The sequence below is a fragment of the Diorhabda sublineata genome, chromosome X, assembly GCF_026230105.1.
Source record: "Diorhabda sublineata isolate icDioSubl1.1 chromosome X, icDioSubl1.1, whole genome shotgun sequence".
Taxonomy (NCBI): domain Eukaryota; kingdom Metazoa; phylum Arthropoda; class Insecta; order Coleoptera; family Chrysomelidae; genus Diorhabda; species Diorhabda sublineata.
The window spans coordinates 38,636,022-38,652,347 of record NC_079485.1 but is presented as its reverse complement, the minus strand read 5'-3'; the positions used below and the strand labels follow the sequence as shown (position 1 = coordinate 38,652,347).

General features: G+C 28.4%; 2 protein-coding genes across 12 annotated transcripts in view; both read right to left on the bottom strand.

Annotated features, from left to right (window-relative positions):
- Positions 1-138: 138 nt before the first annotated feature.
- Positions 139-6,712, bottom strand: LOC130450983 (pyruvate dehydrogenase phosphatase regulatory subunit, mitochondrial-like). Its single transcript, XM_056789753.1, has 10 exons — positions 5,739-6,712; positions 5,283-5,456; positions 4,781-4,953; positions 3,341-3,489; positions 2,769-2,923; positions 2,574-2,713; positions 2,322-2,470; positions 1,935-2,256; positions 963-1,285; positions 139-588 (listed from the first exon to the last, which is right to left on the bottom strand). The coding sequence occupies exons 1-10, from the start codon at positions 6,529-6,531 to the stop codon at positions 357-359; spliced, it is 2,610 nt and encodes an 869-aa protein (XP_056645731.1). The 5' UTR covers positions 6,532-6,712; the 3' UTR covers positions 139-356.
- Positions 6,713-9,171: 2,459 nt separating this feature from the next.
- LOC130451829 (nuclear receptor coactivator 3) overlaps positions 9,172-16,326 on the bottom strand; it is a 366,138-nt gene continuing 358,983 nt past the window's right edge. For 8 of the 11 annotated variants that reach the window (XM_056791123.1, XM_056791119.1, XM_056791122.1 and 5 more), the window contains 2 exons: positions 13,365-13,444; positions 9,172-12,256 (listed from right to left, as the gene is read on the bottom strand). In XM_056791123.1, coding sequence (XP_056647101.1) covers positions 12,188-12,256; positions 13,365-13,444 — 149 coding nt within the window. In that variant the 3' untranslated portion in view covers positions 9,172-12,187. The remainder of the gene's footprint in view (positions 12,257-13,364; positions 13,445-16,326) is intronic. The other 3 variants (XM_056791120.1, XM_056791127.1, XM_056791130.1) reach the window with 1 other exon arrangement.

The following is a 16,326-nucleotide window of genomic DNA, read 5'->3' as shown; positions in this document are numbered from 1 at the left end:
GTACGTTATACCGAAAGTAAAAATAATTATACATTACAACAATATTCAAAACATGAAAATGATTTGTTTTGTCACGTTTTTTTTTAAATTGTGTTTATAATTCAATGAAATAAATCTTACATAAACAAAAAAAACACATAATAATAATGAAATTTATTTCTTTTGTTACATACTCAAGTCGCAACTTTCAAATACATGCGTGAATGTATGAACAAAAGATTATGAGAATAATTTCAAAGTGCAAAAATCATTAGATTAGTATATTGAGACTATGTTATAATAATAAACTGCACTAGTACTGTATGATGAACGTTTGGTTCATTTGAGATTTTTGAATGACGCATTGTAACAAATCACTATAAATTGTACTTAACAGCTGTTGGACGATATTTACTATTCTGATTAACTGCAGTTCCTATTATTGGAGCTCGAAGATGAGGAGTAAGCCTGAATCGATGTCCAGCTATATCGATTTCATATTTGGCATTTTTTGCTAGAATATATTCGCTTGTCACTATTGTAGTATTTGATGATTTCGGTTGACGAATATATCCAAGACAAATCAATTTATTGGCAGCAAACCCATATCTAATAAATAAAATCAAGTTAAAAAAATGGACATATCATTTAAAGACTAATCTTAATATTTTATGAAATAGTTTTATGGTATGTCCAAAACATTATTATGTAATCTTATGCTTTATACATAACTTTGATAAAAATTAACGAAACATTATGGTTTCATAGATAGAAGCTTACTTGCAAGCAGTTTGGTAGTTTGGAATAGTCAAAATATTGCTCATAACCTAGGTAGAGTCGACTCATTGTTAAGTAGGTCTAACACTGACAAAAGTGAATAATTTGTTTTTGCTCACTGATTACTATAAAAATGAATTTTTTCTCTCTGTATGCAAAATACTTCAAGAAAGCTTTCACCTCAAGTGTTAAAATGCATAATTTACCCTGATGAAGTAACATGTCCAACATATTCATTATTTCTATAAATAGGTTCTCCACCCCAAGGCCACACATCTTCGTCATGGTCGATGTCATTTAAATAGAAAAATACCAATTGCTTTTTAACACCCTGATCTTTCTGTTTTTGTAAAGCAGCTTTACCAGTAAAATTCTCCTTTTTTTCCAGACGTACAGTGAAACCAATTCCTGCTTCAAAAGCAGTAGTGAAGCTATTTAATTCTTCTGCCCAAAAAGGTATAAATCTTTCAATTCTCATAAGACGTTGAGTGAATGTTCCAACATCTCTAACTCCAAAATCTCGTCCAACCTATAAAAGAAAAAAAAAGAGACTGATACTGTCGACTGTATTTATCAGTTCTTCTCATATTGGAAAAGTTATAGAGTATTAAATGCAATGCCAGTCTATCACAATACAGTCTTGCCTAAAAACTATTAGCAAGTAAGATAAAATGATTCATCTCTTTGTAAGAAACTATATTATAAAATTTATTGTCGTGTCTATTGTGAAAAATTAGGTTGGTATTATACTGGTAAATCATGACCTGATGCATGATAGATATTGTGGACTACCAAGAAGTTGTATAAGCATCTATCTACAAACAATATCAAATATATCCAATTCAAAAGAACTGCACACAGATGATTATAGGCAAGTGTTCAAATACCAGTCATCCACTAACTCCACCTGCCAGTAAAAGCACCTAGAAAACTATAAGATTATTTGTCAGTATTTTCATTAATGCAACTTCTTTAATAAATGATTAAGCATATTTTTCATCGAGTATTTTTTGAAATTTTGACCAAAATTTTCCGTATGCCTATTGTTTACTAATACATGTATTATTTCCCAATCAGCAATTTAAAAGGTAGTTTAAACCTTACAAGGTTTATAATATATATGTAATAAACATTGAAATTATTACAGCATCTTTAATGTTTTATGCAGATATACTTACAGTCATTAATTTATAATACACATGAAGAGCATACTCAGAAGGAATGTATAGACAAAATCCAGGCTCACCAGTGTGAGTAAATGACATAACCATGACATCAGATGCATATCCAACATTAACTTTTTTACATAAAAATGGAGCAAACTTCATGTCAGTATTTGATAACTCGCTCAAAAGAGCCACCGCCTTTGGGCCAACTACATTGATAACCGTATACATTGAAGTCACATCATTAACATCTATTGTGGAATTATTAGGAAGATTTCTAGTTACCCAATCAAAAACTCTTGTTTGCTGACTAGTTGGTGATATCATAAAAAAACTGCAAAAAAAAACAATATATATATATATATATGTATATTATGTTTAATATTTGTTAATCTATACCAATTTTCGCTTTGCCTTATCAACATACAGTCATTTTCATAACCTCCTCTTTCATTATGCATACCAGTATGAATTATGGTACCTAGAGGTATATCAATATCATTTGCACAGAGACGTTGCAAATACTCTACAATTTCCAATCCTCCTGACTAAAAATGAATTTTGTAATCGCAGAATTAACATACCTCATATATATTCATGAGAGGATCATTACTTCATTATAAAATTTTACGAATTTTGTCCAATATATACCTTAAGTAATATTTTCGAAAAAGAAGACATATCAATGACACCAACACCTTCTTTGCATGCTAAATATTCCTCTTTCATAAAATCAAAAAACTTTGGTTTAAAATATGAGCCTTGTGGCATTTCTGGTTTCTTATCTCCTTCTAAAAAATGAGTTATCTTAGTGTATATTAAAATATTTCAAATATGAATTATTACTCTTATATGTTGAATCGAAATAGAGAGCTCGTTCATATGCCATTTTTATTCCAAACACCGCCCCTTTTGTCTCCAGCACACTATACAAAGGTGAACAACGCAGTTTTCTTGCATACTTGTACTCACATTGGAAAGGGTACAGAATGGAGTAATGTCTAAAAATCATGATTAAATTATATTTTTGCTAACATTTGATATAAACCCATTTTGGATTATAGAGTATTGTAAATCATGAATATAGAAACAAAACCTAGAAACAAAACCTAAAAACAAAAGACAAGGCAAATATATTCTGAAATTATATTGAAACAACAATTCCACTTTCAGGGGAATTCTAAATTAATATTGATGTAAATGTTGTCTGTAACATAGTCTATGTAACACTGTGTTCACAAAAATACCACTAATTAACTAGAGAAAAAGTTAACAACAATAATAGCACAGAATATTTTTTAGCAAGCTGAGAAACCGATTTTGGAATGTCCAGTTTTTTAGAATGTTTGAACTTGATGTATATGACAAGAGGTACTGATTTTAATTGGAATCTAAAAATATAGTAGATTGTCACTTACCGTCCAACAACCTCTTTTGTTCTTTGTTGCAAATAAAGTCTACTATTGTGCACATTCAAGAATCTCTGCACATTAAAAGGCAATAAATCTTGTTTTGGTTTTCCTTCAATGATCCAATCAGCAACTGCTTTACCTATCCCACCAGCACCCTTCAAAATAATGAATGAAATTTATAAAGTGCATTAAATATATCAGCAAGGATCTCATACAACAATCTAATACCTGACTAAATTTTGGATTTATTAGCAAATAACAAAAACATTGAATAGTTAAGAATAGAATAGAAATTGTTATGGTTTCAAAGTGCATAAATATGTTCATACAAAAAGGTCATTTTATATATAATTAAAAGTAAATAGACCACAATACTTTTTATCGGAATCCCAAATCACCTTTTATCACATGTTTATTTAACACCTGTAAGTGTTAAAGAAAAAAGAAAATTAAAGTAGATTATGTACTAAGTAAAAATATACTAAAACTATTTTATAAAAAATAGAAAAATACAATTAAACCAATAATAAGCATAATTTTTTAGTAACAAGACAAAGTAACTAAATAAATAAGTTACAGAGTAGCAAAAAGGGTAGAAGCAAATTAGAGTGTTAAAATAAGCACATTGCACTTGTTTACTAGAGGTACAACTATAAAAAACTGAGTGCCTGGTTAGTATATTATCTTTGCTCAATGGCAGTTCATTCTTGAATTTATATATTACTGGAGTTGATATTTTTCATAAAAATCTCAATTATAATAAATGATATTCCTTAACCAACAACTCATAAATACGCAAGAGAAAATTATGTACTACTTCCATCCCAATTTTAATCTAACCTTGCATAAATTATTTAAACAACACTCTAAATGTTAATTACACCACACTATAATAGAAGACCTTAATTTTTTAACAGTTTTTAATCCCATGTAAAATAAGCTGATTTCCATCTCATTAATCAATCTAATTCAATCAATCACCGAAACAAAATAAAACTAATTGCTAGATTCAACCTACAACAGTGAATTGGGCCATATTTATACATATGAAATGAAATTTCATTAATATATTAAAATATAATTACTATTTTCAACTATGATAATATTTCAACTATATTGTATTGAATTTTACCAATAAAAAATATGGTATATGTCATCATGAAAGGATACTAATTTCAAAGAAAACAATGAGATACTTAACAGTTTGATCATAAGCTATCTACCAACAAAATAACGACCTGATTGAGTTGATAAAAAAACAAATAAAATGAAATATGTTAAGCTGGGTTGAAACATGGCAGTGGGGTTTTAATAAAATTATGATTCTTACTTAAAACATGTGATTTCAAATAATAAAAGCTCAAATAGTTTGTACAATATCTTCTCATAATGTTAAAATATTAAGGTGGTATACTAAATATTACAAGACACAAACATCAAAGTCACCTGTAGAGAATTTCCATTCATTCCACAGGCAACAAAATAATTTTTTACTTCTGAAGATTCTCCCAATATCCAACGGCCATCAGGAGTAAAATTATCAGGAGAATTCGTCAATTCTGTTTTAGTACAATCTTTTAACATTGGTACCCGATTTACAGCCTTTTCCCATAAGGGTCCTAGTAATATGTCAACATATCAACAATATAAAATTTTATTTGTCAGTACAAAGTTATCAATATACTAAAATACTAACATTTTATACTTAATATCAGAGTTACAGTATATAATGTACTTTACAAATACTTAGAACCCACAATAAACCTTAGATTTTTATAAGTTATTCAACATGAATACATTTTTTACAACACAGGCATTTACAACAAGCAACATTTTAAAAACACATTACCTTAGAATTAAATTTTAGTACTTATCTTAGAATTAAGAATTTTTAATACTTATCTTAAAATTAAATTTTAATACTAATACCAAGTAAGTGTGAACTTACGGAAATGATTGAAATCTTTAGTTATGTGGTCTTTCCAGTTTTTTGGTACTTTTTTCTGTTCAAAAGCTGGTTTGGCTTCTAATTCAAACCAACCTACCATCAAGCCATTTCCATAGCTACGGATATATGTTTGTGCATCGTAATCTCTAACAATTGGCAAATATTCTTCATTTACTGAAAAAATTATATTTATCAAGTACAAATAGTTTAAACTGATTCTGAACATTACAGATTAAATATTTAAGCAGTATTCAAATTATTCAAAATAATGTATGATTTAAGATTTCAAAAAATAAAAACCAATTATAATAGCTGTTAAAATTATTTCGTACAAATATGAATCTTTTATGCCGTAAAATTCTGGAATAAGTTCTTCAATTAGTACTTTGATAAAAAAATTTTGTTTTGATATAAAAGTTCATTTTAAAAAATTCAATGTTCAGATTTAATTCTAACCTTGTGGTAGTGGACCCGTAGTAGCATAAAAATGTTGGGCTGGGTATGCAGGTATACTAACTGGTGGATCACATTGAAGACCTAACTCGCGAGCCCACATTCCAGTGCAGTTAACAAAATAGTCACAAAAGACATTGCCTTTATCAGTTTCAATGGCATAAACTCTTCTGTTTTTTGTTAGAATCCTCTTAACACTAGTATATTCTATGTATTTAGCACCTCCTTGCTGAGCCAAACTTGCAAGAGTATCACAAACTGATGTTGGATCTATAACTCCATCTTCTGGAACCCACACAGCTCCTTCAATGTCATCTACTCTTAAATATGGGTGAAATTCTTGCAATTTATCTTTACTAACCAGTTCACAATGTAATCCTGTAGGAATATTATATGCCATTCTTCGTTTAAGTGCAATTAATCTATCTTTGGTCTGAGCTATATTGATACTTCCAGTCTTCTTCATTTGTAAATCATATCCCATTTGTTGTAACTCTTTGTATAATTTTATACTATACCAAATCAGATTTCTATGTTGAATAGGTTTAAACAATCCCAGAGTTCCTGAACCAAAATGAGAAGTTCCACTACCTATCGTACCTTGTTCTATTAACATTACATCTTTCCAGCCGTTTTGAACTAAGTGGTAGGCTACCGAATTAGCAACAACACCTGCTCCAGCAATAACAACATGCGCCTGGGAAGGTATATTTGGACTTGAATAATGCGTAGAAAATTTTACCGACAAATATGTTGAATTTTTATAAAATAATATTATCGAATTTCTTGATATCATACTTTTAACTTATACCGACAATTTAAAATTAGTACCTACAGACTCATAACTATTCACCAAAACAATAGTGATACTATTATTTGGAGGTTATGTATGAATACATTAACGTATTTATCTTCTTTTTATAAAATTTGACACAAATTTCTTCTTAGTTTTTTCAAGCACACGCTAAATGGCACACATTCCAGCCAAACAAAAGGTCGCGCCAGTTGTAGGCGCAGCTCGCCAAATTTAAACAGATAACAGAATTTAGTAGCTGTTTAAAATAAACTGTCAAGTGAAAATTTCTTTGGCTTCCGATATATTTATACAGTGAGGCATAAAAAATACTTTGGGTGGTTGCTACTTCTTTCCATGTGATATATATGTGAAAAAATTCTAAATTAAGAACAAAACTTCATTGTTGCAGCATTTTCTATTTAAATGAATAATGATAAAAATTCATTTATTCTCTATGCTAGATGAGGTTAATGAAAAACTGAAAATAAATTCAATTTGGAATAAATTCACATTAAAAATTTACACATATGTTACAATAAATTCTTATATTATTTTAAAATAATTAATTTTCCTTCATACTTTTTATGCTTAGGACTAACAACTTTTTATTCGAGAAATACGTTTGTTTATCAATTTTCCTTTTTTTTAATGGATTGGGTATTATCAGAAGAGCCGTAGTCAAAAATTTTACTATGCTCGATATAACTATTAAAATTGTCGGCTTTCACATTTCTGTTTTTAATTCAAATTTTCAATTTCGACAAATCACAAAATATATAAATAAATTACTAAAATATTAAAACTATTTTACTACTTTATTTCAAAATGAGCTAATAATATCAACCTACCTATTCTCTCTTGATATGGTGAGTGAACTGGAATGACAAGCTGATTCATTCAGTGTGTGTTCTAACCCAAAATGCACTTGTCAATACAAAAGCAAAATAAAAATAAATTTGTAAATCTTAACCACTAGTTAATCACTAGGCATTAATAAATAAATTAGTAAATATACCCTCAAATAATTGAGCTGAGTAAAACAATAGTTTGTGCTGCATGGTAAAAGGGGAGATAGATATCTCAATATTAAACTTACGGGAATTAAATCGTTAAATCGAGTATCGGACGTTCAATACGCACGATCCAAATAATATTACTGACTGCTCCAAATATGTAATTGACGAAGGAAAAGACCTGGTTAAAAAATATATTTACTGAGTCCTGACAATGTTTGTTCGGAGCAACAATGTTACAGTTATAGCTTACGAGGATGTATTGAGATCTGGTTAGCCTAGACCAGTTCCATGCACAAACAAAATATTGCGTTACCATAGCAACGAACAATATCTTATTAGAAGTGTTAGTGTAAAGTTACCATAGCAACGAACAATAACTTATTAGAAGTGTTAGTGTAAAGTTACCATAGCAACGAACAATAACTTATTAGAACTGTTAGTGTAAAGTTACCATAGTAACGAACAATAACTTATTAGAAGTGTCAGTGTAAAGTTTGACGTCAAAAAAGTCAACCAGAGTTACGTAATAAATTAAGAAAAAAGATGTCCTCCAAAATTGTGAAAATCGAAAAATTGGAGTATCGAACCATCATCAAATACCTGTATTTAAAAGGGTTAAAAGGTAAGCAGATTTACGAAATATGCTTAATACCCTTGGTGATCAATGTCCTTCATATGCAACCGTGAAAAATTGGACTTCAAGCTTCAAAAGAGGTAAATTTTCCATTGAAGATGATGACAAATCGGGAAGGCTAGTCCCCGAAAATATCGATGCAGTTCATGACATGATTTTATCAGACCGTCGAATTGGGCTAAAACGGATATCTGAATATTTCATACGAACGCGTTCATCATATAGTTCACGTCAATTTGGACATGAGAAAAATTGCTGCAAAATGGATCCCCAAATGTTTGAATGTTGACCGAAAGCGTGCAAGGGTAGAAGGAAGCATCGCGTTCGATCTGTGCTCGATTTGAAAACTATGTATACTTCTTAAACCGAATTGTTACTACGGATGAGAGTAATCATAATTGATTTTTTGGATACGGGTAAAACAATAACTGGAGATTACTATTCGACATTACTGACCACTCTACGGGAAAACATTTAAGAGAAAAGACGCTATCCAAAGGTGTTTTATTCTTGCAGGACAACGCTCCTGCACACAAATCTCATGTCACTATGCAAAAAATTCGTGATTTAAGATTTCAATTACTAGAACACCCCCCTTATTCACCAGATTTGGCTCCGTCCGACTATCATCTCTTTCCTCAACTGAAAAAAAGTTTAAGGTCGTAAATTTTCTTCCAACGAGGAGGTAATAAAAGCTGTGGAGGTCTGGTTTGCAGAACAAGAAATATTTTTTTAAAGGTCTAAAGACGTTGCAGTTCGCTGTAATAAATGTATAGTTAAGAGGAGAATATGTTGAGTAATAAAATATTTGGACATTAAAATTTTGTTCGGTTCTATAGTAGGCTAAGAATTTTTCAATATATCCTCGTATACTGCGAACGACCAATAACCACTTTTTTTGGTTTAATCAACAAAGTCAGATAGTTAGTCGGTTAGATGTGCGAAAATGAAATGTTATGGGACACTCAAAAGGATAATAAAAAGTACAAATCAGAAATTATACTTTTATTCATAATATAGATATATTTTAAAACTCCAATAATGTACAAAAAATATCTGTGTAATTAAATTATGTTTTGTCTGTCAATTTGTTCATTTTTTTTTAATTTTTCGGTGGCTAGGGTGTAATTGACAATATAATCAAGTACGAATTCTATTTCTACATATACAGGGTCTAGGATCAAAATCCTAGCAACAGTAACATGGCCAACGCCTATCACAATGTCCAACCAAACGGGCTTTCCAAATAACATACTTTAAATTATGTATAAAATATTAACAGTTATTAATTTATACTTTTTGGTAATGCGTAGCTTGAACACTCAGTAAAAGGAAGACAACACTAAACATATTCAAAATAATTTATATTACTATACCCCAGTCGAATATTTAAAATTTTCTTATAAAACAGTTAATAAAAATCTAAAAAAGGTTTTGGTCGAAAAGTGGTATAGTTAAAAATTTTAATAAAATTGATGTTTACTGAAAAAAGTAGTCTTAAATAAATAAATATCAGATTAAGTTGTTATGTATACAATTTGTTCTTAAGCATCAAACTTTTATTTTTGACTCAGATTTAAAATTATGTTGAGTGTTACCTTGTACAATTGAAATATTTTTAATATTTACTTCTAAAATAATTCCTTCTCAATACAATTTTTTATATAATGAACAAAATATGATTACCAAATTTACGAACATTTTAATAAGAATGTAAAATCATTATATATTTTTCTTATATAATTTTTAAAAATGTAAGATTCACTTGGTCCTAAGTTTATATGTTGATTCTAGTCCATAATTTGAATTAAATGAATAAAAAAAGATTTTTTTATTCTTCCATAAATATTAAAACAGGATTTATAGGGATTTTGACATTAAAAACATTTATATAAATTATTTCGATATAAATAATATAATATACTTCCATGGAATTATTTTAGAATGTTATAGTTGGAAAAACTAGAAAGGCCCAGTTTGAGAATCAGTTTCATTTCATGAGTTTTTCAATGGCAGTTTCATTAAATAATTCTTGAAATTTGTACATTTAAAATTTCGATTATTTCCTGAGATTGATTTAGAAATGATGCCAAAATTGGACCTAGTAATATATATTACTAATAAATTGATTTCTTAGTGTCAATCAGTGCTTTCTGTTCATTTGAAATAATGTAATTAAAACATCTATTTACAGAAAATAATACTTTGGAACGTTAATGCACATGATATAATTTGTTTAAAGAAGAATTCAAATAACCTTTGTTTTTATAATTAAAAAAAGCAACAAAATCACTGATTTTATTTGGTACCAGCTACGATAAAAAGAAGTGATCTCTGGTCTTTTTGTGAATTTAAAATATGTTAAATATCTGGTACTTCCATTTCAAAACTTTTCAACAATTTTCTCCGTTCTCACTATTTTTTGTATAGTTTCAATTGGAAGTATTAACAAACTAATAAAAGGGAAACAGATAAAAAAGCAAAATTAACAAATAACATTTTAACAATATCTAATTCTTAATAGTAAAACTCTCATGAAACAACAAATTGTTTAAATAATGGAAATCGAAAATAACGTTTATTAATAATTATGCAATACTATAGAGAACTCCTTACAGTTTCCAAACTCTCTACATTTTTCACTTGATTTTTTTGATAAATAGTTTTCCACTGATGCAATATAAAACAAAGACATCAGGTTCAATCTTCTCATTATACAGCAACTATGCTATTGTTTACTACTCCTTTTCAGAGAAGAGAACTTCCACATACCCCTCAAAACGTTCATTTAGTCTAATGAGCATTTGAAAATATGATATAACAATAATAAAACCCATTCTATTGAGAAATAAAAGATGGATCGAATATAGAATTTTTAATTTTAAAACCTTTTATTCATATAATTCCTCCTTGCTTCCTATTCCATAATTTCATTTGATTTATTTATTAGCCACAATTTGACGAATTCAGTCAAATTAATATTGAATCAAGTTCAATTAATGAAGTTAACATTAACCAATATTTCTGCATGATCAAATGAATCTTGCAAACGTTCTGAGATAGATGGTTATTGGAATATATTTAGCAAAACATGTATCCATATTTTTACCGTAAATGCAAATATTTGAACAATGAAAATTGATAAATATACTGAAGACAATCTAATTATTTCAAGTAAATATTTTTTTCAGTGATCAGTGATGATTCGGAATGTCTTTATTTTCACGAAATAAAAAGAAACTGGAAAATGTAGAGTATAAACATAACATACAGATTAAGGTTTTAATTTTAATACCACTATAATTATTACACGAATGCAATATTAACAAGTTCTGCACTCTTAATAAACGGATATCTAGGTATTCCAAACTTTAAGCCGAATGCAAAATCATAAATGTATATAAATTTCCCCATACTTACCACCCTCAACATATCTACATATGTTGGTTAGTATCCATACATTATTTTACTTTCAAATATTCAAAAATTGTTATTTTCTTGTTCAATAAAGGAATACAAAATGTAATATTGAATGAATTATACATTTTTTCGATATTTTAATTATGAAATATATAAATGTTATTTTGATTTCCTAAGGATTTAAATAAATATGTTGCATATATGACAATCTTATAGTAATCAATCCGACTGAGGTACAAGTTTTCTAACAATTTCAGTAACAAACTATACTTATCATGTATATGTATAATATAAACAAGTCCCACAATATCAAATATGTACAATTGCACAGTCACCCCTGCGCCTTCCAATCTGTTGCTCCGCACTACCCTATCTTAAATATATACTTCATATTTTTATATATATATATATATATATATATATATATATATATATATATATATATATATATATATATATATATATATATAACGAATAAGCAACGTAATAATGCACTTTTGATACAGCTAACCTGTCTGGATTACAGCCTGTTGTAGGATAACCAATGAGGTACCTAGTAGTGTATATCTCTAATATTTACAAGTGGTCACTCTGAGAGCAGTTTCTGTAGAAGCGAAGACTTTGAATCACCTTGCCGAGCCTCCTCCATAGTATTCTGTAAAGTATCATTTTAATAAGTAAAATTACTGACAATAATAAACTACATTATATCAATATATTAGGAGATTTAAACAAAAGCATGGATTATATAGAGAAAAGAAAGAAATAATTCATTAAATTTCCACATAGTTTTTTTGTCTAATCCCAATAGTTGGAGAATAAAATACTATATTAGATTGAGTAAGTAATAAATACAAAACATATCAAATAATGCTCATTTTACACTTTCAAAATAATTTTGTTTGTTTTTATTTGTTATATAAAATGTACCTCTATAATCCACAATATATTCTCCATTTACAAGTATACTACAGAATCATGCCAAAGAAATGTAAGAAAAATCCTTTCCCTTTTAAAATTATTAGATCTAAGTGTATGATACATTTATTTGTAAATCTAGTAATTCCGTGATTAATATAAGCACAAATATTCCTTTTTTATTGTTGGTCATTAATTACATAAATACCTGAAACTGAGTATTTAAGATACTGGTAATTTCTAAAGCTAAAATAAATTAATTCTCGTTACCATCTTTTTACACTAGAATTTCATTTCACAAAAACCACTTATGTGGTGGTAACAATACTGATTAATTTTGGAAATGAATATTCTTAAGAACCTTTCTGATAGTTTGTACTTTAATTAAGTAATAAAAAATGCTTGGACTTCACGCAATGTTGAATATTTTATCAACTTCACTTTTCAGTGAAATAAATTGATTGGTTTTTTTCGGCACTTTTATAGTTAATTGATTTTTCATTAGGTCCTTAGAGTAACGGAATAGAGAAGTGGGTCAACTTTGGGAATTGGAAATTGAGGGAGAAGGGAATATTTAGGTTGTTAAGTAGAACTAGGGTTTTGTATGTATATTCAAGATATCAATCAGTTTATCATTTTGGTGTTTAGAGTATAAAATAATTGTCTATCCAATTTTATAAAGAAGTACCATAATCCATATTAGCGATAATTAGATAGTGCAAAAATCAAAGTATTACATGCAATCAATAGCATAATGTGTTAGTAAACATGAAAAAGCACAGAAAAAGCAAAAGTAAAAAACAGGAAATCAAACGTAAATGGACAGGTGTGTGTATGTGGCTTACCCTCGAGTTGACTGGCTGCGGAGACATTGAGCCCATATCGGTACCCATCGCGCCCCACAGTTTTGGGCTATCACTCGCACCTGCACGCAACAATGACAATCATTGTACACTATCGCACTCCCTACAGAATCATCTCCAGTGCTTTGCGTTTGATTAAAAATATGATCTCAAGTTTAATTGAAGAAAAGAAAATGTTCTGAAATAACATATTATTTTTTATGTCGGACAATAAATAGATAATCTTAAAAAGGAACTTTTCATTCAAAAGAAAATTTTTATTCAACTCCTTATATTAACTATTATTAATATAACAATAAGCTGTTATCATCTTTATTTTTTCTTAATCTTACATTTATATTAGTTTTATTGGATAAAAAATTCATTCATTCAATTTATTTAGTTTGTTGCTATCCTCAAATTGCTTGTACAAAACTATGGGTGTTAGTAGTCTAATCGGCAAAGCTTATTTATCCTTAGCAGTGTAACTGAATGATATCCTTTCTAGCAAACATTTCGATAAGAATAGAATTGCATCTAATTTCAGAACTTTACAAATACATTTGTTAATATTTTTCCCTACGCTCTAAGGGAATACTATATAATTTCTTTCCATTTTAAAATTTAATATATCCCTCGCATGAAAAACACGTAACAATTTTTATAATCTTTTAGAAAGCAGTTTCTACTGCTCCAATATAAATTTCTATTTTCTTGCAATGTGAATCAAATTTTTTACAGACTTGAGTGGAAATTGAGATAGTGCAGACACCATTTTTCTTACAATTGTATTATAATGCCTTTTCCAGTATGGTTCAGTATAAATTCCTAAACTTTATAAAATCAGTTTAATTATATTGATACTAAATATTTATAATCAATTCATCATTTTACAAACTAAAAAATTGAAAAAATTATTATACATCATTAAAAGAATCTACGAGCCGACTGTCTGTAAAGTTTTTTCTACAACTATTAGATGTATTTATTTATTACACATATGGCAAAATATTTATAGATACAATGTATATATTTTTTATATAATTGCATAATTGCCCACCTTAAACTTAAAATATGACAAGATCTATTAGAGACTACATGTATCATATGTTTCAAATTTCCTTTTTAATATATCTCCACATCTATTTATATAAATTTGGTACCGATAGTACAGACTGTTACAACTTGAAATAATAGTAACTTCCTATGTGTATTTCAGAAAATGCAATAGAAATCAGTTTCGCAGAAAATTGATTATGTAGTAGTCCTAACTGAATTATAATTTCCAAAATACAATTCTAATCACATGTATCCTGATGTTGCAAATGCTTCATATGAGAAATGTTTCGAGAATTAGTTTTAATACATGTAGGGCACACTTTGATGTCTTCCATTGTTGACATCAAACGTGGTTGATTAACAGACATATATCAAAATAATTAAGCTGATTCCAATGGGAATGTGCAAAGCAATGGAGGTGATATCTGCCCCTCATATTTTTAGTAAAACACAAAAACACACAATACAGACCATTTTGTGGATAGACAGGAGATGGGAAAATATTAAGGTTCCACAACTATTAGTATGTGCCCATCTCCTTTACCGATTATTAAATTTAGTCTGTACAGTATTTCGTTAATATATTATTCTCTTTAACAAAAACAGTCTACCCTTGTCAAACATTTTTGGTATGCAAGAAATATCATGAATGATACACTGATTTGGTAAATTTCCTACCATGCCCCTTAGATCAAATAATAAATATCAAATGAATATAATCTAAGTCTTTCCACCAAAGCAGCGTGAAATGATTCAATGTACATCTTTGCTATTTAGATTGCATTAAAAATTTTATGAGAATAGATTAACAGTTCATACATGAAATATTTTATTTGGCAAGTAAAAAACATGCAACGAATATGATAAAGAAGTTGAAATTTTTGATTGGTGATTAAAATGGATAGTAATTTTTGATGATATTATCTAAGCTTATAGCAGCTACCATTAACTCATTTCAGTAACTGAATTTAAAGTATCGACAAACACCATCTACAAGAAAATAATACCTGATGATGGAATTTGGTTACAAATTGTCCCTAAACTTTTATTTCGAGTTATTATATCAGAAACAGTATTTCATCATACTTCTTATTTTCATATCTCAAATTATAAAATTAACAGCAGAGAAGCAAAAGATACTGTTACAATTTCCTATTTTACTTTCACAAATTATTTTTGCTTATGCATGATTTTTTTCATGTAGGTAATTAATTTACAGTTTCTGATCTACTTTGATTGAAGTATGTATAAATGATTTTCAAATTACTTTTAAGACCTTGACTTTAAAAAATTCCAATGTTTATGTTCTGAATACCTTTTTTGTTGATAGCCTAAAGCATCTGCAGTTAGTTCAAGTGGAGATTGATTTAGATTATACAATTCAAGAGTCCATCAAAAAAGCATTAATTTGTCAACTGTGCGTGAATTAGTGAAAATATACAGAAAGGATTCGATTTATAATTATGTTGAATATCACTGATATTTTATTGACAGATATAGGAAATCATGGAAGATAACATGTAAAATTGACAGTATTATAAATATTTTGATTATATTTTTTCAAATACAGTAATTTCCATATGTAATATTTCTAATGAGTGGTTTTGTAACTGAAGCAGAATTAAAGCATATAACAACAATTATGTTTTATAATTTACTTTACAAAACAAAAAAGTAATTATTTTAAGGTCCCGAGAGTGGAATATGCTCTTGAGGAGAATTTACTTTTAGCTCTAATACGAATAGGATGAGACTGATGTAAGAAAGTCCTGCAGTTAATTTTTTTTAAATAACGTCTTTTATGAATTAATGTAGTCGTTTGTTGTGAAGTTTCAGTATGCTGTTCTTGACTTAAAGAAAGAATCCTGAAAATGAATTGGTTCACCACTACATTCTATTCATTTGT

What these genes read in the sequence shown, in the direction of transcription:
- LOC130450983 (XM_056789753.1), bottom strand. Translation starts at nt 6,531, where the DNA reads ATGATATCAAGAAATTCGATAATATTATTTTATAAAAATTCAACATAT. An exon ending in ACAAAAGAGGTTGTTGGACG is followed by an intron (nt 2,924 to 3,340) that starts GTAAGTGACAAT and finishes CATGATTTTTAG; the next exon opens with ACATTACTCCATTCTGTACC. An exon ending in TTTCGATTCAACATATAAGA is followed by an intron (nt 2,714 to 2,768) that starts GTAATAATTCAT and finishes CTCATTTTTTAG; the next exon opens with AAGGAGATAAGAAACCAGAA.